Here is a 20,468-nt window from a genome sequence, read left to right on the forward strand (position 1 = left end):
GGACTTGAGCGGGAACTCTAGCCGGAGTCTTTCATTATCTTTTTTGTATGTGCTCTATGTGGGTAGATGTGTACATGTGTGCGTGTGTGTATGTGGAGACCCAAAACTTGACATCAGATGTTTTCCTCAATCTGTGTCTGCTTTATTTACTGAGGTAGGGTCAGTAGCTCCCTAGGTACAAGTGGACCTACTGCCACCTGACTGTTCTAGGAGTACAAGCTCCAGTCCTCACACCAACGTGGTTAGCGCTTTATCCACTGAGCCACCTCTTCCACCCTTGTTCTTGTTTTTAAGATTCAGGGGCATTGTACCAGACCACAAAAGCCACGTTACCAGGTAGAGTAATCCCAGTACTCAGGAGGCTGAGGCAAGAGGATCATGAGTTTAATTAAGGTCAAGCTAGGTTAAAGATCATGTGCCTACCTCTATAAACAAAACAAAGCAAAATATATTAAGTTTGTTCATTAGAGGTTTTTGTTTAAGATAGTGTAATTTATAATTTAGCTCTTTGTTGACTGTATCCTCAAAGCTGACTTCATCTAATGGGATGCAGATGCTACCCAGACTTATTAAACTGAAGCTATTTTATATAGTTCATTGCGAGGACCCCAATTTCCATGAGATGAGAATTCTGGTCAGGTGGGCAATAAGTCGGCAGATGACAGACAAACTCGACTCAAGGGTGTGGTGAATCTGAATGTATTTGTACGAGATGAGGCTTAAATAGCACACAGCAGCAAGCAGGGCAGATGACAAGAGTCACGCAGGTGGGCGGGGGTTACAGCAAGGGGTGCAAGACTGAGGTCACGTAAGCAAGGTCAGTAGGATCAAGTAGCCAGGTATGAAGCAGGCGGAAGAGCAGTGGAGCCCTCCCTGCTGGGGCTATTTTGGTATTCCTATGCTAATTCTCTGATTCTGCTGTAGGCAAGGACCAGGAAGTTCCTATTCTAGCTAATGTACTTTAGTGAGAGAAGCCCTTCAGATTATTCTCTAATATGTAAAACAGTTCTTTCTTCTGTGGGACTGCCCTGAGAATTTTAACTATGTTAACAGTAAGCAATGGTGCCTGACCTCTGTCGCTAACTCTGAGGAAATTCTATCTGATAAGGCAGATTCCTTGAGAGAAATTCCAAGCTAAGGACAGCTAGGACTCAAATTAGGATAGATTGGAAACATTGTGCTGGCCAGGAAACAATGTCCAATCTTAGCCATTTATGAATCATTTCTTGGGGTACCTTTATGCTTAAATAAGAGGGCGTGTTGATGATTGGAAAGACTAATCTGGAACACGTCCAAGTCTGAGTTAGGAGATACCAGCGACTGTCTGAATACCCAGGAGGCACAAGCTCCCTTTTGGGGCCATAATGCCTCTTGTCCTTGATCAGGCTTTTACCCCCGATACTGCAGAGGTAACTGGTGTAGACGAGTGAGCGTAGCAGTTCATCTGCTCACATAATGAGCCATTCAAGACCCATGCTCTCTATTACTCTCTCAGCCTGCCCCCCTTGTGGTCCAGACACTCATGTTCCCAGTGGCTGGGGAGACTTACCCCCTCACTTCACCTCCCATGTGCACACTCATCATTGAAGCTAAAACACAAACTGCACCTGTGTGAGTAGGTTTGTGTCCTCTTGTCAGAAGCTAGAGTCATTGAGAGGAGAGGCCTACATAAGATCTGACTATAAGCAGACATAAAGGCCATTGTCTTAATTAGTGATTGATGGGAGAGGACCCAGCCCATTGTGGGTAGAGTCATCCTTGCACTGGTGGTCCTGGGCTCTATAAGAAAACAGGCTGAGCAAGCTAGGGGGAGCAAGCCAGTAAGCAGCACCTTCCATGGCCTCTGCACCAGCTTCTGCCTCCAGGTTCCTGCCCTCCTTGATTGAGTTCCTGTCCTGACTCCCTTCAGTGATGAACTGTGATATAGAAATGTAAGCAGAATAAACCCTTTCCTCCCCAAGTTGCTTTTGGTCATGGTGCTCCACAGCAATAGTGACCTTGGCTAAGACACCACCCTTGAATAAGAAATCACGAGGGTTACTATTGCACTCTAATAAATCCCCTTCCCCCTGTTTATAGAGAGAGATTCATCCTATATGTCTTGTTACTCTAGAGAGCCCTCACTAATACACCCCCAACAGGCATCCTCGTGTACAGAGCACACAAGATCATTGAGTCCTGCCAGGAAGCCTTCATCCTGCGTCTCTTCCGCCAGAAAAACAAGCGGGGCTTCATCAAAGCTTTCACCGACAATGCTGTTGCCTTTGACACTGGCTTTTGTCATGTGGAAAGAGTGATGAGGAGCCTTTTTGTGAAGAAGCTCTACCTGTGGCCAAGGTAACATCGCTATGGAGCATGTTCTGTGAGCACAAGTGCCTAACTGCATTTGTTTTAATAAAGTGGATGGAATACAGTGTGAAATTTGCTATCCTATCTATAAACTACTACTACTACTACTACTACTACTACTACTACTACTACTACTACTACTACTATTACTTCTTCTTCTTCTTCTTCTTCTTCTTCTTCTTCTCTTCTTCCTCCTCCTCCTTCTTCCTCCTCTTCTTCCTCTTCCTCTTCCTTCCTCCTCTTCCTCTCCTCCTCTTCTTTATAAACACATTTGTGTGTGTGTGTTTCAATTTTATGAAGACTACTAGTTGTACAATTATTCTTTTAATTGTTTCTTATTTCAGAATTAAAACCCACCCATAAATAGTAAATATTTTGATAGTGGAGGCCCAGTTAGCTCAGCTCTGCTGCTAGAGCCACAAAAGCAGAGCCAGCAGGATTGCTCAAGGGTACGGTGCTTGCCTGAGTTTAATCTCCCAGAACCATATGGGAGAAAAGAACTGACCGTGGGTTGTCCTCTGAGCTCTAAATGCACAGACACACACCACAAGTAGATAAATAAATATATCTTTCAAAAACAGTAAGGGCAAGGATAGTAAGATGCTCTGGGTAACAAGGCTAGCTCCCAACCTTGATGATCCATGTTTGATCACTGGGGACCCATAGGGTTTTCTGGCAGCCACCACACATGCACTATGGCATGTGCACACCAAATAAGTGTCATGGGGCTTTTTGTTATTTCATTTTGTTTTTTAAGAGTACTAAGCTGCCATACACAGTAAGGACCCAGGGCCTGGAGCCATGTTTACCCACACTGTGAAAGCAGGCGTTGGGTTGTACTAACACGTTTTCTGGGACTGCCTTGCTTGAGTGAGGCCCAGTGTGTTTGTATTCATTGCTGTTGTGCTTCCATTTTGTTTGTAGTTGTTGAAGCTGAGTTGCAAACTGTCTCCATAGGTTCCATGTAGCAGTCAACTCCTTCTTGGAACAGCACAAGCCTGAAGTCGTAGAGATTCATGTGTCCATGACCCCCGCCATGCTTGCCATTCAGACGGCCATTCTAGACATCTTAAATGCATGTCTGAAGGAACTGAAATGCCACAACCCATCGCTAGAAGTAGAAGATTTGTCATTAGAAAACGCTCTTGGGAAGCCATTCGACAAGGTCCACTTCTTTTCTTCCTCTTACCCCACAACTGGTTAGGTTGTTGTTTTAAAGAATGTTTCAACATTCACTATGTTCTTTGTAAGAATTAAACTGTAGGTGACTTAAAGTGGGGCTGCTTTGCCTACTGGGAAATAGTAAGTCGCAGTGACATACTTGTTTGCCATGTAAACACAAGCCTGACTTTTTCAGTTACGTAGTGAGGGAATGTCTGTTCCAAATGGCAGTACCTGCATATCTGTAGACCGCAACTCTATAAAGGAATGCTTCCTAATTGGGCATCCCTGGATCTACTGTCTTTTTTAAATAGAAAGTTGGGTGCAATTTTTTTATTTTAGTTTTGGGTTTGGTTTGGTTATATGGGGGCTGTTTTTGTTTTGAGACAAGGGTCTCACTATGTGGCCCCATAGTCTGTTATAGTGAATTATGAGTTCCAAAGTGCTATCTTTAAAAAATTCCAGGTCACATTTATTTTAACACATACTGCTGTCTTTTAAATTCTGGGTCATTCTCTGTGTCACTGGGAGCAATGTGTGGGGGTGTCCAGAAGAGGTCAGTCTACTATGAAATGCTCATGTGCAGAATAGATCCCGTGTGTTCTGTGTTCTCCTTCATCCTCATGTGTATATAACTTAGTGCATGCTGTCCTAGAAAAGCAGAATGCTTTATTGAACACTGATTTCTGTCCAATGTCGCTGACAGGTGAGAAGTAAGGATTATTTTAGACATTCGTCCACTAATCACCTCTGAATATAGACAGAGCTTGTACCAGGACAAATAAAATCTTGAGGATCCATACATCTTCTAACAAAGCGGTCCACTGTTGTGGAGTGGCTCTAGCCTTCTTTCCCCGCATTGTGTCTGGTTTCTTGTGCATACACATCCCAGTCTGGAGCATGAACCGTAAGATCACACAGTTACCACCTCTGTTCAGTGTGGCTGATGAGATGCCCCATATGCTGCTGTTCCTGTTCATAAGAATGAGTTGCTGATTTTCTGATACATACCAGGCCATTTCTGTCTGTGATGTGTATGACCATGCATGTTTATATATGCCTGCATACATGTGCGTGCACCTCTGTGTGTTGTGTCTGTGCATGCTGGGTGCACATGTATGTGTGTGTTGCACATGCTCCTGAATGTACAGAGGCCAGAGGAGACATGGAGTGACCTCTATCACTTCTTTGCCTCATTTCATTGAGAAAAGGGTCTTTCACTAAATCGAGAGCTAAGCTGACAGCCAGACTGTCCCAGAGGTCCTCCTGTCTTTGCCCCCATAGCTCCAGGGTTAGAAGCACATCCCATCTGTTTATGTGGAAGCTGGGATTTGAACTCAGGTTCTTCTTCTACCCAGTGGACACTCTTAACCTCAGAGCCATCCCCTCAGCCCCCTGACAGTAATAATCAAGGGAGCTTAGCTGCATCTGATCATAAAAATTGTAGCAATAAGACATTATGCTTGAGAAATTAAAACATTATTAGGATTGAGTGATCTGTAACTATCTAGCTACTTCCTTAGAAAGATTTAGGGAATCTTATTGTAGTAAAATGGGAATAACAAAACATTTAGTATCTTAAATATGTTTTTACATATCCAGTGAATAACCCTTATGGAAAGTATGGCTGTGTTAAGAAAAGCCATATTGAACATATCTAAACAACAGTATATTGTTTTGGTTTTTTTTTTTTTTTTTTCAGACAATCCGCCATTACTTGGACCCTTTGTGGCACCAGCTTGGAACCAAAACTAAATCCTTGGTGCAGGATTTGAAAATACTAAGAACTTTACTGCAGTATCTCTCTCAGTATGATTGTGTTACATTTCTTAATCTTCTGGAATCTCTTAGAGCAACGGAGAAGGTATTCGGTCAGAATTCAGGTATGAGATTAAAAATACCAGTATTATTCTAGGAGCTAGCTTGTGTTAATGTTAATGTTAGCTAATGTGTTAATGGAAGGTGTGCTATATTCAACTCTTGTTATAAATTGTGTTTCATGCTCACTGCACAAGGATGTAGAGCTATATTGATTGCTAATGTTCCCACCTACTTAACTTCTGTTCTGTATAATAAATATATCCATTCCTGACAGTTTTATTTCCAGAGAAGACCTTTGTAGTACAGACAGCCTAATTTAGAAATAGGATGTGTTCTGGGAGTTTGGTTCATAGAAACTTAAAATTAATTTTACTCAAAGACCCAAGAGATGGTTTCATCCACTAGAATGTCAAAGGCTTATGAGATTCATTTAGAAGTACATGCATGTACAGTGACTGTCATGCTAACTACCCAAGACCCTTGAGCCATAGGGTCAAAATATGTGCAATTAATAATTTTCACTGCTTCTTCAGAACTTTCTCAAATAACAAATTATAGACCTGGGTTTATAACACCATGGTAGAGTACATACCTAGCACATGTAAGGCCCTGGACACAGTCCCCAGTGTCATGGACATGCAACAGTGATGAAGTGCAGAGGTATGTGAGAAAGCACTCATTAGTTGGTGCTACTTCCTTGGATTATGCGCAAGTTACATGTAGAGTTCCCCAGTACCACTTTGGAAGTGTCAACATGGTTATCTTAGAATTACTATAAGCAAAGTTTTGAGATCTCATACCCATGAAAACCTCTTGAGGGCCAAACTTTGAAAACCACTGGTCTAGCCAAGCAGAGGCTACACAGTAAGATGTGGAAGCAAGATGGCAGCCATGATCTATGTGGGTCATGTGACCATTGAGAGTATTTAAAACTGCCACTAACTGAAGCCCTTTTTAAAAAAACACTCTACTAGGTTGGCTTTTTCTGGACGCTAGCACCTCCATGTTCATGAATGCTCGCTCCCGAGTTTACCGTGTTCCAGATGTCAAACTGAGCAAAAAGGCCAAAACATCAGAAAAGATGGCGAGTCCTGAAGGACAAGGTCAGGCCTTACATGCGTCTCTGTTCACAGTGGCTACCATGGCGTGGAAGCAGGTGTTAGCTTAAAGCAGATGTAGCCTCTTCTGTTATGCATAGGCATGTGTGTGGGAAGAGTACGCAGTGCCACCAGGATGATATGCACAGCCAGAGAACACCAGTGTCAAAGGCCAGCTATCAATCAAGAGTGTTCTTACTGCTATACAAGAAACATTTCAACTGTTACCATCCTGGGCTATAGTAAATGCTTCTTAGTGAAGCATTTTAGTGTTTTTTGTAACTTTTGAAGAATAAAAATACAATAGACAAAGGTAGCTATAGGTTTGATTCCAGGTTTGGTTTGGTTTGGTTTGGTTTGGTTTGGTTTGGTTTGGTTTGGTTTTTCGAGACAGGCTTTCTCTGTATAGCCATGGCTGTCCTGGAACTCACTCTGGCCTCAAACTCAGAAATCCACCTGTCTCTGCCTCCCAAGTGCTGGGATTAAAGGCGTGTGCCACCACTGCCCAGCCTTGCTTCCAGTTTCTATCTAGTAAGCATCAAGTACCACTTTTTCTAAGGCCTGCCTGGGATGGGATATTTAATACTTGGTTTTGCCTATTTTGAAGATCTATTCAAAACAGTATATTCATATGTTTGAATACTTGTAGAATAAAAAATTAGTTGTTACCTGCTTTTGTCCATGTTCAGGATTGTAGAAAGCATAGGCCTATTAGAAATAATAAATACTGCCAGGCAGCAGCATTGGTGGTGCGAGTCTTTAATCCCAGCACTCTGGAGGCAGAGGCAGGTGGATTTCTGTGAATTCCAGTCTGGCCAGGGCCACACAGAGAAACTATGATTCTAAAGGCTAAACAAAACAATGAAAGGAAGGGAGCGAGAGAGAACGAAAGGGAAGGGAGGGAAGGAGAAAGGAAGAGGGCGGGAGGAAGGGAGGTAATGAGTATTGCTGGCACCTATCCCTTGCATTGTGTAGCTGGTGTACAGCATCACAACTGAAGCAGCTCCTGTGTTGAGTGGTGGAAGCCAAGGACATGTCCATTCACAGTCATGGTAGTTTCTGTTGTGGGAAAGCCTTTGCCGTGGTTCTAACTGAGCAGAATAAGGTTATCATTTATTTCTGTACAGAAACAAAAAGAGAACTGGTTCTAGAAAGCAATCCAAAGTGGGAGGCGCTGACTGAAGTCCTGAAAGAAATCGAAGCAGAAAATAAGGAGAGCGAAGCCCTTGGTGGCCCAGGTAGGAACAAAGGAGTTGATGACATTGGCCTACTCTGTTGTTTCTGAGACACAATTTCATTGGCCCACATTGCCTTGGAGCTTGCTCTGCATCTGAGGCTGTCCTCGACATTCTGATTCTGCTTCCTCGTACTGGATTTCAGGCAGGTGCCACCAAACCCCAGACAGCACACAGATGTTCAGTGTCAGTCACCTAGAGCCAGCACTGCTTCAGTTCCTTCATCCAATGAGCTTTCCTCCAGGGTGTGTCCTTTTGTATCCATAAAGCCCAGTCTTTACTGCTCAGCTTCTCCAGGCTTCTATTTAAAGATTCAGCATAATTCCATATATGTAGTCACTGGGTTTTAAATCTAGACTCTCCCAGGAATCAGCTAATGTTTTTTCTGTTTTATATGCCCAGTCAAGTGTCTTTCCAAAGAAGCTTTACCATCCTAGGCCTCTATTGGCCAAGCCCTAGAAAGACAATTCCAATTGTAAGCCTTCTGCCTTCAGACATGAGCATGCTAACAGATGAGCACTGTAGATTAAAACAGATGTGTAAATTGAAAATAAAGCTAGATAGAGAGTAAATGTGTGTGTTTGAAAATACTGAGTCTTTGAACTGCAAAGTAGTAAAGGCTATCAGGGTGGGGTGGTGGGCACAGGGGAAATGAAAACAAAGTATCATGAGACTGAAGATTCCACTGGTAAGCTAATGACTTTGTGCACTAACCTAAAGGCTTTGTTTTTCTAAAGTCACTCAGGGGCTGGAGAGACAGCTCAGAGATTAAGAGCACTTGCTGCTCTTACAGAGGAGGAAAGTTCAGTCCCAGCACCCATATTATACAACTCCAGTTTTAATTCCAGTTCCAGGAGATCAAATACGCTCTTCTTACTGCCCTCCACAGGCATCGGCATGTGCCCTCCACAGTCACACATGTACATACACACACAAAAATGTCTTTTTTCTAAAAGACATTCAATCCTTATATTAGTAGATCTTGACGATGATTACCCAGAACTTACAGCACTGTGGCTCACAACTCAACATCACACATGCTCACTTAGGTAAAGTGAGAAGAAGAATAAGATTTCCTGCAGTAGAAATGAGGATACTGACATTAGTGTGTTTCCCTCTAGGTTTCTGTCACGTGAGTTTCACATCATAATATCACTAGAATACACCCATCCCTTGGCCTGCAGTCAAGGATAGCTACACACAAAAGCTTATACTTGAAGCTTTATGAGAGGGTTGGTGAAATGGTTCCATGGGTGAAGGCCTTTCTTGCCAAACCAGATGACCTGAGATCATTCCCTGGAAACCATGTGGTGGTGGAAGAGAATAGGGTTCTCTGACCTGTACACATATACTAAATAAATTTAATAAAATGAATATAATTAAAAATTCTCATTAAAAAACAGTTTTTGTGATTTTTTTTTTTTAATATAACTTTAGAACTTGCACAGTTCTCAAGCAGCTAACTAGAAACTCACTTTGTAAACCAGACTGGCCTTGAACTTGGAGCGGTCCTCCTGCCTCTGCTTCCTAAGTGCTGGGACTTGAGGCATATCATGACATTGGTTTTTATAATACTCATTTTCATTATACTTAGCTATCTATAAGTGGAAATTACACATACATACATAGCAACTGTAGTGAGACATCTTAAGTTTTGGTATTAGTAACCTGCTTTCTGCTGAGTCTTTAATGCAGTTATCTTGGCTAACTTTTTATCTTGGCTAACATAAACTACACCAGTTTGTTTGCTCGTTCTTGGTAATAATGGTACCATCTGTCATTGCTGATTTCTGTCTTTAGAATTTTAAATGCTCTTTTTATTGCTCCAAAATCAACCATTAGATACAATGTTCTCTGAGAATTATTCTACTTTTAAGGCTAGAAAACCACCTCCATCTTGGGAGTGAAGAGAAGCCATCTTTTCTTGTGATTTAAGATTTTACATTTAACTCTATAATCATTTAAAATGTATCTTAGTGTCTAAGAGCCTCTAGAAAAATTATTCATTTGAAGCTTTGTTAAAACCTGCATTGTACCTTGTTTCTCAATAGTTCTGGCTTCTGCCTTGCTCCTTGGGTCGGTCCAGAGGTGAAAGCATGTGGTTGCTACCCAAGCCCCCTTTGAACAGTTTGTAAATTGGGTTCTTTAACATAAAATGCCTTCCTTTAAAGGGGGCTGAGGGCGGCCCAAGGAGCCGAGGATGGGAGTAAGCAAGCAAGCATGGTTCTCTCTGATTGCAGGCCAGGTGCTGATCTGTGCTAGTGATGACCGCACATGCTGCCAGCTGAGAGACTACCTGACTGCAGGAGCAGAAACCTTCCTGCTGCGGCTCTACAGGAAAACCTTTGAGAAGGATGGCAAAGCTGAAGAAATGTGGGTAAATTTTAGAAAGGGGGACGTCCCAAAGAGAGCTACGAAATCTGACAAAAGACCAAAAGATGCCCCAAACAAAGAGCGTGCTTCCGCCAAAAGGGGGGCTCTCAAAAGAAAGAAACGAGAGCTGACTCTGACGCAAGTGTTGGAGACTGCTAAGGAGCCGCCAGAGGAAAGGGCTTTGGAAGAAGACCTGTGCAGACAGACCAGCAGTAGCACAGAAGGCTGCGGGGGAGAGATTAAGCATGAATCATTTGATTTAAATGTGTCATCCGATGCGGCCTATGGCATCCTGAAAGAGCCCCTGACCATCATCCATCCGCTTCTGGGGTGCAGCGACCCCTATGCCCTGACGCGGGTATTGCACGAGGTGGAGCCCAGATACGTGGTTCTGTATGATGCAGAGCTCACCTTTGTTCGGCAACTGGAGATCTACAGGGCTAGCAGGCCTGGGAAACCTCTGAGGCAAGTCTGTGCCTGACAGATCTGCAGGCTTTAATACAAAAACTGGCCTTCATGGTGGCTTTCTTACCTTTAACCCACAATGCGGCTGCTTTGCTGCTGCTTTCTGGTGAATGAGAGAACGCTCCAGAGGGATGTCAGCCACCCAGGCTGAACTGCAAGCCTCCAGCAGCCCTGGCATTTTCCTGTACCCTGGTCATATTCTTTCTTTATGTCTGAGTGTGTCTCTTACAGGTACAGTATCTGGAAAGTCTAGGAAATTGATAATATTCTGTATAATACCAAAGGTAATATACTTATGGCTTAGCCAAATGTTATTAATCTTCTAAAACACCCTATAAAATCGTACATATTTTTCCTTGCATGTATGGATATGTGCACACCATCACAGCTTGCAAGACTTGTTGATGCCTTCCACCTTTCTGTGGGCTCCAGGGGCCACACTCATATTAGACAGAGAACACCTCTACCTACTGGGCCAACCCACCATCTCATGACTTACAAACTTAAGGAGTGACTCTGAATTTATTTCTCATAAAACCAACATGTGTTAGGAATTACTATACCATATTTTCTTGGGTTTCTAGAAATATCTTAAAAACCTACCAATCTATTAGATGAGAAAGAATACAGTGTTCTTGCTCTTCAGCTAGCTAAAGGGAAATAAATATCAAAATTAATATCCTGAACTCAATCTGAACCAGAAACACAGCCAAGAAAAACCTTTGTAACAGGGTAACTAAGACAGCCTCTCATAGCAGAAGCAACAGAGGCAGCAGGGAAGGTGCCCAGGTGTAAAGACCCTGGCAAGAGCCTTGTTTGATAGTCAGCTACAGCCTACTAGCCTTCAGCTCCCGGGTAGCTTATGTGCACCAAGCTTCTTGCCCGAGAACAGAATACTGCCCTGTCAAGGGCAGAAAAGATCTGGAAATTCAACTGCTCACATAATCAATGGGAAACTTGGCCTCAGAAATGAAGTTGCTGGCTTTAGCCATATGGCACATCCATGGTGCAGCTAAGAGCTCCTAACTCACCCAATGGCCTTCCCCTCTCTAACTTCAAAGTAAGATGGTCTAAGGAGATCTGTGCTAAAAGTAAAGCAGGCTTAGAAGGAAATGCCTCTACTGGGGATGAGCTGGTGGTAGTGTGATGCTCTTGATTCAACCTCAGCCACAAATAAGAAGCGAGTTCTCTGTAGATTTGTAAAACACATTTATTTTTAATGGTGTGTGTGTGTGTGTGTGTGTGTGTGTGTGTGTGTGTGTGTTCCAGTTGTCAAAGATGCCAAAGGAGGATGTAAAAGCTGGAGTTAAAGGCAGCTATAATCCACCCAACATGAGTGCTGGGAGCTGAACTCTGGTCCTCTGGAAGAACAGAAAGCACTCTTAACCAACAAGCCCCAAAGCAAGGCCCTTTAGAAACCAAAAAAAGAAAGAGGGGAGAAGGGAGAGGGAGGGGGGAGGAAGAGGGAGAGAGGGGAGAAAAAGAAATTAAGATTCCTGCTACTGTCCATGTATAAATGTCCCTGGCTCCCTTCCACTGTGACATGGATAGAGGGAGTACAGAGAGTAAAGGTCTTAGCTGTTTAATTCATTTGCTTGTCCTTAACATTGAATTTCCCTAAGCTGGTTCTAATTATGATTTCCCACTTCTAGCTATCATTTGGTAGACGTGCAAAGAAAAGGTTAAAAATGAAGCCTCTAGGAGATTTTGCGGGCTTCATTTTTTTGTTTATAGTTATGAAGAAAGAATTCTTATCCTCTAGTTCTATCTCAGTGTTTACCTGAACTGTGTTCCTCCTTTTGCTGAAAAGAAAAAGAAACCTTCCTGGGTGACAACCCTAGGAGCCTTAGCAGGCTGGTCTGGTGCAGCCCATGGAAGCCGGCACGCTGGGTGGGGTGGAGGAGCTGCTCGCTTGGGGGTGGGGGGAGTGGGAAAGCTGCTCGATGGGGCAGGGGAGGCTTACTCTGCCTCCAGGGCTGCTGCTCTAGGTGCCCCACTGTGCTGTACCTTCCAGGGACTAAGGTTACATTGTTGCAGCCTAAAAGAGTTCTGTCTTAACCTACAGGGTTTACTTTCTTATATACGGAGGCTCCACAGAAGAGCAGCGCTACCTGACTGCTCTACGGAAAGAAAAGGAAGCTTTTGAAAAGCTCATAAGGTGAGGTGGGTGGCCTGTCCCTCTGGGTCCTATTCTGATGGGAATATTAAATGGCTCCCAAAGAAGGGGGTGAGGTCATGAGTTGGGGGGATGGCTGGTGCCTAGTGGCTGCCTGCCACACACTCCCCTTCTCTTCCCTCTCTCTTACCCATGCAGTTGCTCACTATGGGTTTAATGAGTAGAATACAAACTTGAAAAACTTGGAACCAGAAGTATTTCAAATGTTGTGATATTTCCATATAGGTAATATATGTGTTAGTGATGGGATCCAATCCTGAACATGAAGTTTGTGTGTTTGTTAGACCTGTGGCCTGAAGGTCATTGGAGGCAACAAGCTGGGCACTTCTGTAAGTGCCACCACCACAGGATTAGACATGGAATTTCCTATTGTGCCGTTGTGTTGGCCAGCCAAACACTTTACAATTTGTAGCATCTTGAATTTCAGATTTTTCATATCAGAAATGTGTAAGGGAAGCTGTTTTTGACTGTCAGCATCAGACATACCACAAAACACAATTCTAGGAGGGACACTCTCCAGCCCTACACCCTCTGCTCCAGTGTCCTTTTCAATCGTGGGTTTCCCTCCTTATAAAATCTCAGTGGTTTGCAGTAGAAGGACTTTTAATCCCCACCCCCACCTCAGTTCTGACCACCTTAACTTAATGTGTGCTGTCCTTCTGAACATATGCATCTGGTTTTGAGTGTGGATGCCATGTTACCAATCCTGGTGGTTTCCAATTTAACAGAAGGAGCTGTTTATGGGATAGTCACAAACTGGCTGGCTACCCTCTTACCCCTAAGCATCTGGGAGAGCAGATGACCCACCAGGAGCCATACCAAAAAATTGTAGTGGACTGATGATCTAAGGGCATCATAGAGCTGAGCCAGAGAAAACCTAGGCCACAGAACAATAGCTACGTCTCCATAACAGGCTTTCCATGCCTTGGACATAGGCAGTGTCCTGGGCAGAAAGCCTGGCATGGAGCTGGACAGAATCCCAGAGTGGCCAGCACCCTATAGGGGTGGCTATGAGTGTTCAGCGTTTGTATACCCAGGTGAATCAAGTGCAGACATTTCTAGAAATGGGTATTTATAGTTCAGTCCACTGAGACATCACCCTTCCCTTTACAACTTCTAGAATAAGGGCATTTCCTTGAAGCTGCTAGACAGGTAGCTTTGTTACTCTGTCCTCTTAGCCTATGGAAGAGCATATGGGATTGTTTCTATTTGTGTGTGTGTGTGTGTGTGTATGTGTGTTTAAAAATGATTTCAAAAGTAATGTCTTATTATACAAATGACCTCTTAGTCACAGTTCTCAGAGCCCCTGAGCATCTGTATATGCAAATGCTCAGAGCCTGGGGTCTCTGTGGCAGCACTGCACATTCCAGGTGGCTTGTGGCACTTACTCTTGTAAAGTTGTCTATGAAAGGAGACAGGGATGCAGTTGTCTGCTGAGAGGAAGCTGGCACCAAAGATAGGTTAAGGAAGAGAAAAGGGCAGATGCAAGAAATGCTTAGGAAATGAGTCAGAGATGCAGCACCTCCCACAGTTCTTACTGCCTTAAAAATATTCTGTATCTGACTTTGCTTTGATCAAAGTCATTGTTACCAAATTACAAATAAACACCTAGAGCTTTCGTATCTTTATTAGGTCATTGGTTTTCCTGTGTCAGGGTCACTAAGGTCACTCTCCAGTCAGAGATCTGCTTGGAAGGACTCATAATTAGGTTGTCACAGCAGAAGGACACAGCTAAGCATCAGCAGGGAAACTTACAGTTCAGGAGCCAAGCAAGAGTGAAGCTGTCTGAACCATGAAGGTGTAGCTCCAAGCCACGGCACGTGCAGACATGGCAGCAGGAACACTCATGCAGCCTTGGTGTCCACAGTCTTCCTTGAGGCTTGGTCTCATGGACACAGAACCCATGTGACTCACTTCGTCTCTCCAGCTGCAGCCTGACAAAACAAAATCAGGCACTCAGCAGCAATCACAGGTAGCATCTACTGATCAAACACTTGTCCCTGTGACCCAAGGCCTGAGCTGCATCACACCCTCACACTAAGGGTGCTCCAGAGCTCAGTGCTTGGGGCCTAGCTTTGGCCCAGCTTTAAGCATGCAGGCCTTTCTTAGAATTTTGCTAAGCTTCAGCACCTGTACCCTGCTCTGTTCTTGTCTTTGGTAGCTTGTTGTTACCAGGAAGATGATAGGCTATGAGGCTAGAATCCCTTAGAGGATGGCTTCATGCTCCAGACTTTGATCTTTCAGCTGCTGCCTCTCCCCTGATTCATCAAGCAGGCTAATTGAGAAAAGGTGCTTGGAGTCAATGGCAGTAATGTGCTGTGCACCTCCATACAACTACTGGTGTATACAAATGTCTGGTCATCAGAGACAGAACCATCAGCAGAGTAGAGGACCCATGTAGCAGAGCATCCATGTATCCCAGGTTAGTTCCCAGCCCATGAGAAAATGCTATTTTTACCTAACACCTAGCGTCACTTTTTTTCTAAAACTCAGTGCCTACTAATAAAGTCTTTCACTTTGCACAGCAATTGAGTGGTCACACTATGTAGAACCTTAGGACACCTACTCTCCCAGAAGATTGGGTAGTGGTGTTTGTTTTTAAAAACACAAAGTTACAGATGTACATTGCCAGTAGGGCATTTGCACCTCCCCTGAACTTGGGAGAGAGTTTCCTGTGACAGTAAGAGAGCAGACTCTCGCCAAGACCTCCATGGGAGATGTTATAAGAGCAACACTGGGCTGCTATTTAAACTGACCAGAGAGGAATGACCCGGGCAGACAGGCAGCAACTGAGGGCTGCTTAGCTGAATTAGAGAGTGTAGAGTGCAGACAAGTAGAGAGAGCAGATTCAGTTGCTGGAGAGTACGGGCAAGGTGTTGTCTAGCGAACAGGTTGGTGGTTCACAGCGAAGAGTCAAGATGGGTTGACTTTGCTGTAAGAAGAGGACTTACCTGGATACCTCAGAGCTCTGAGCTCTGCCTTCTCACCTCACATCATCATTAGAGCCATTCACATACCACAGAACATCCCAGCACTCCAAGCAGGCCTGGTCTACACAATGATAAAAAGGAAATCATTAAAGCAACATAAGTGCCTGGTGTAGGGAAGGAATGGCTGCTTTTGATACTGTAATGTCTACTAGGCTCATGTGTGATGCTTAGCAAGACTTTCTTTTTAAGGTCTGAGTTCCTTCCTGGGGTGTAAATTTTCTCAGAAATGGAAACTCATTTGAAACCAGAATGGAAACCAGCCTCATTTGAAAGCAGACCTTTGGTGTCTCAGTGTGACCCTGGATAGCCACAGCAGGTGCGGAAAGCCAAGAGCCCACCCAGAGTGTTACATGCACACTGTAGTCAGTCTTTTCAGATAGATTTTATTGGCATTATCCCCATTTTACAGATAGGAAAACAAATTGAGGCAGGGAGCCACTGAATGACTTATTCCAGGTCACACTGCCAATAAGAATGAGATCTTAGCTCCTGTCTGTGCTATATCCACCCACAGAGAGCACATTCATCAGGAAGCCCCGCCTCACTTCACACCCCTATGTGATCTGTAGCTTAATTTGTGAAAGTGGTAGAGAAAGGAAACACAAAAATGTTAGAAAATAATGTTGAGGATTTACTGGCTGTGTTCTTGATAATATTGTGATTTACTGGCCTTTGTCTTCTTGGGTACATTGGGTGTGACCAGGAATTGCTGCTGAGTTCAATGCTAGGTAAGGGTTTGCTCCCAGAGCCCTTAGCCCTGGCCTAGAGGATGGTAAGAAAGCCAGAACCATTCTGTTCTCCACAGTGTTTGAGGGAGCTGAGCCCTGGAGCATCTCAGGTCTGGTGGAAACATCCCTCTCGCACGCAGCTCCTCTCTCTTACCTAGCCCCAGTCTGCTGAAGTTCTCAATTCTGTGGCTTTGTTCAGGGTGGCTTTGCTTCATTAGCTTTGCTGCAAGCCTCAAGAGAAAACAGTCCAGCTGCACGTGCTCTGGCACCAGGCACATATTAGATTCTTAGTACTTAAGCCTTATGAGGTAATCAGCACATGCTCCCTGGTTTGAAGCAGGAACCACCCGGCTTCCTGTGATCCGGGAACAGTTCTCCTAACGTGTGTGTGAGATATGTCTTACTCTGAAGACTAGAAGGGTTGTATGATCATACTTGTTACGTTTGTTTGTGTACTTCATGTATGTGTGTCTATATTCATGCATGTATGCATGTAGATCATGTGGAGGTCAGTTTTCCTTCCACCAAGTAGGTTCTGGAGCTTGGATTTGGGTCGTCAGGCTTAGTGACAAGCACCTGGACCCACTTAGCCATCTTGCCAGCCCAGTGATCACATTTATATCCTGATACCTTAACCCAAGCAGGGAACACTTCAAAATGCTTTCAAGCACATCCTTGAGGAGTGGCTGCTGTCCCCAGCTCGTTCCCAGATACTGATTGTCTGTTGTAACCCCTGACATAAACTTTATTCTTGTATTGACCTTGGTTCTCCTTTGAAACTAAAGGTGGATGATGGGGCCTTCCTCCTGGGTGGAGAGGGGAGGGGTCAGAGTTCCCTCGTGCCTGCATTTTCTTTTTCTTCTTCTTAATCACTGACTGAACTCTCCCTCCTTCTGAAACATATCTGACTTTAAATGATTTAATTTGTTTTTCTATGTTGACAGTGCCTTAGCCTTACAGCCCATTGGGGCAGGCTCAGTCACATAACAAACACTAAAAGAGTTTCTTATTCGCACTCTAGAGTGTGGGAAAAGAGGCCCAGCAGGTTGGCTGGGCTCCTCCAGCCAGTACTACTGGTTGTTTATTTCTAATGTATCTCTTGCATTCGCCTTACCCTCCAGTCATGTATCAGAGACAATCCTCTTGCCTCAGCCTCTTGAGTCCTGGATTACAGGTGTGCACCCCTACTGCCAGCATGTAGATCATTTTAGAGGTTAGATTTCTCAAAAGATTAATCTAGAATGTTGAGATTGGTCAAGTGGTGCTTATGGTATTTGTTCCCCAGAGAAAAGGCTAGCATGGTTGTCCCCGAAGAACGGGAAGGCAGAGATGAAACCAACCTGGACCTAGCAAGAGGCACAGCAGCCATGGATGCTCCCACGGACACTCGGAAAGCCGGTAAGCCCTACCCTGAACCTAGCACCATTTCTGCCTTTAGAGGAACCTGGGAAACCCCAGAGCCACATAGCTGAGCTTTTTACATAAACTCTTAAAAACATGAATCAGGCAAGGGAGATTATGGTTGGCTGTTCTTGCAGAGAACTTGAGTTTTCAGTTCAACACCTACATCAGGCAGCTCACAACTTTCTATGACTTTAGCACCATCCTGTGGCCTCTCCAGGGACATTCACTCCTGTGCTGCATATAAACTCGTGCAGGCACGCACACACATATACATAATTAAAATAATAATAAATGATTTTTTAATGAAAAGGAAATGATTTGGGGAGACAGCAGATAAACTACCAATGAAGCCTTCAGAATGCTGCATGGGATCTGTGCCCGAGGAAGCCAGTTGGCTCACACATTAGCTGAAGGATGATTTCCCCAAGTCCCTCTGCCTATAGTCTCAGGGTCCCACATTACTGGGACTTCCTTAGGTATGCGCCCTCCCAGCTCCAAAGCATTTTCTGCTTATTGGTGTCTCTCCAGTCCCAGGTGTTTGGCATGCCACCAAGGTCTGATGGACTCTAAGCACAGCACCCTTACTCACAAGGACTTCCACTTCCATGTAGGCTGCCATCAGCCAAGCAGCCTAAGAGACACAGTAGGGTTAAAGATGATTTAACCTCTGCTGACATTGGATCCATTCAGACCACTGGGCCACTGAGTTCAAGCTTTCATGCTCTGCCTGCCACAGGTTCAGAAACAACAGAGCCAGCTGCTCATGCACCAAAACCCTGAGCCTAAGGACTTCCTTCCTCCCTTTCTCCCTTCTTTCCTTCCTTCCTTCCCTCCCATGTTTTATCGGTATTTGTCAGGGGCTGGAGAGAGAAGGCTGGAGAAATGACTCAGAGGTTAGAGTCACTTGCATGAAGGCCTGAAAATCTAAGTTCCGTGGCCCATCCTACTTGGTAGCAAGAGAAAAGCCACCCTGAGAATTGTTCTTTGATCTCCACACATGTGCTGTGCATGTGTGGCCTGAGCTGCTTATTAAAGCCGTGAGTGTGCTGGCCTCTAACAGAGAGACCCTGCTTCTGTGCACTGGAACTGGGGTCACATCCCAAAGGCATATGGTAGAGAAAGGCCTCGGGCTGTGTGCTCTGAGAGAGTACTACTTTAGAATATCTGTATTCTTTTTGAAGCAGATACTTAACTCTGCCTTGCTTGTTCAGCATTTGGGAAGAGCTGTAGCCTGTAAGGCAGGGTGAAGGAGGTGAGGTCATGCTGTAGATACCACACATAAAGCACTTGCTAGAGCTCTGCCCTTTGGAAGCCTGAGTTTCCTGTTGGTACTATAAAAGCATTACACAAATTTGGTGGCTTGAGAAGTACACATTGACCTTATAGGTCTGCAGGCTAGGCAGAATCCCCATTGACTGTCACTCATCAGCTTCCTGGCAGATCTGTGGAAGAGCCATCTCCTTCTTTTTCCAGTGCCTGAGAGTCTACCTGCACTCCTGGCTCGTGGCCCTACCTCTTTCCACCTCACAGCCATGCTGATGTCTTCTGTGACCCTAGTGCTTCTCCCTTAACTAAGTGCTTAACCAGGTCAAGTTGTCAGTTCTCTGTGGCTATGGCAAATACCTCATGAAACAACTGAAGGGAGGGAGTGATTGGACCTATCTCAAAAGGTTCAGTCCATACCCAGCCAGCCTCATTGCTCCTAGGCCTATGATGAGTCAGAACACCATAGGGGAAGGCTATGGGCATGAAAACTGTTCATTTGTGGCAGCTAACAGACAAATGTCAGGGTAAGTGCAGGACACTTCTCGGTGGCCTGCCCCAGTGCTCTACCTTCTCTGATGGCCTTACCTCCCAGCAGTCCATTCAGCTGTGACTTCATCTCACTACCTTCCTCAGGCTTCCACATATGGGCTCAACATAGCTACACATACACACGCCGCACATACAAGCCCTCATGTACACATGCTCACATATATACACACAGATAACATTCATACCCAGATTGTTCTTAAAGCAACAGCATTAACATCCCTGGAGTTTGTTGAAAATGCAGTTTTTGAGCCTTTGATCCCACACACTTGCTAGCATGGGGCCAGGTGTGCACATCAGTGTGTAACACATCAGTGTGTAACTCATCAATGTGTACACATCAGTGTGTAAGACATCAGTGTGTAACACATCAGTGTGTAACACATCAGTGTGTAAGACATCAGTGTGTGCACATCAGTGTGTAACACATCAGTGTGTAACTCATCAATGTGTACACATCAGTGTGTAAGACATCAGTGTGTGCACATCAGTGTGTGCACATCAGTGTGTAAGACATCAGTGTGTGCACATCAGTGTGTGCACATCAGTGTGTGCACATCAGTGTGTAAGACATCAGTGTGTGCACATCAGTGTGTAACACATCAGTGTGTAACATATCAGTGTGTAACACATCAATGTGTGCACATCAGTGTGTAACACATCAGTGTGTAACTCATCAATGTGTACACATCAGTGTGTAAGACATCAGTGTGTGCACATCAGTGTGTGCACATCAGTGTGTGCACATCAGTGTGTGCACATCAGTGTGTGCACATCAGTGTGTAACACATCAGTGTGTAAGACATCAGTGTGTAAGACATCAGTGTGCACATCAGTGTGTAACACATCAGTGTGTA

The 20,468-nt window shown here is 44.4% G+C and overlaps 1 protein-coding gene across 2 annotated transcripts in view; it reads left to right on the forward strand.

Annotated features, from left to right (window-relative positions):
* Positions 1–20,468, forward strand: part of Ercc4 (ERCC excision repair 4, endonuclease catalytic subunit) — a 38,229-nt gene that overhangs the window by 15,719 nt on the left and 2,042 nt on the right. Inside the window, exons 3-10 of one of the 2 annotated variants that reach the window (XM_031363029.1) lie at positions 2,142–2,337; positions 3,307–3,514; positions 5,213–5,393; positions 6,306–6,434; positions 7,556–7,666; positions 9,904–10,501; positions 12,567–12,659; positions 17,681–17,793. In XM_031363029.1, the coding sequence (XP_031218889.1) occupies positions 2,142–2,337; positions 3,307–3,514; positions 5,213–5,393; positions 6,306–6,434; positions 7,556–7,666; positions 9,904–10,501; positions 12,567–12,659; positions 17,681–17,793 (1,629 nt within the window). The remainder of the gene's footprint in view (positions 1–2,141; positions 2,338–3,306; positions 3,515–5,212; positions 5,394–6,305; positions 6,435–7,555; positions 7,667–9,903; positions 10,502–12,566; positions 12,660–17,680; positions 17,794–20,468) is intronic. The other variant, XM_031363040.1, reaches the window with a different exon arrangement.

The sequence above is a fragment of the Mastomys coucha genome, unplaced genomic scaffold (assembly GCF_008632895.1).
Source record: "Mastomys coucha isolate ucsf_1 unplaced genomic scaffold, UCSF_Mcou_1 pScaffold12, whole genome shotgun sequence".
Classification (NCBI taxonomy): Eukaryota; Metazoa; Chordata; class Mammalia; order Rodentia; family Muridae; genus Mastomys; species Mastomys coucha.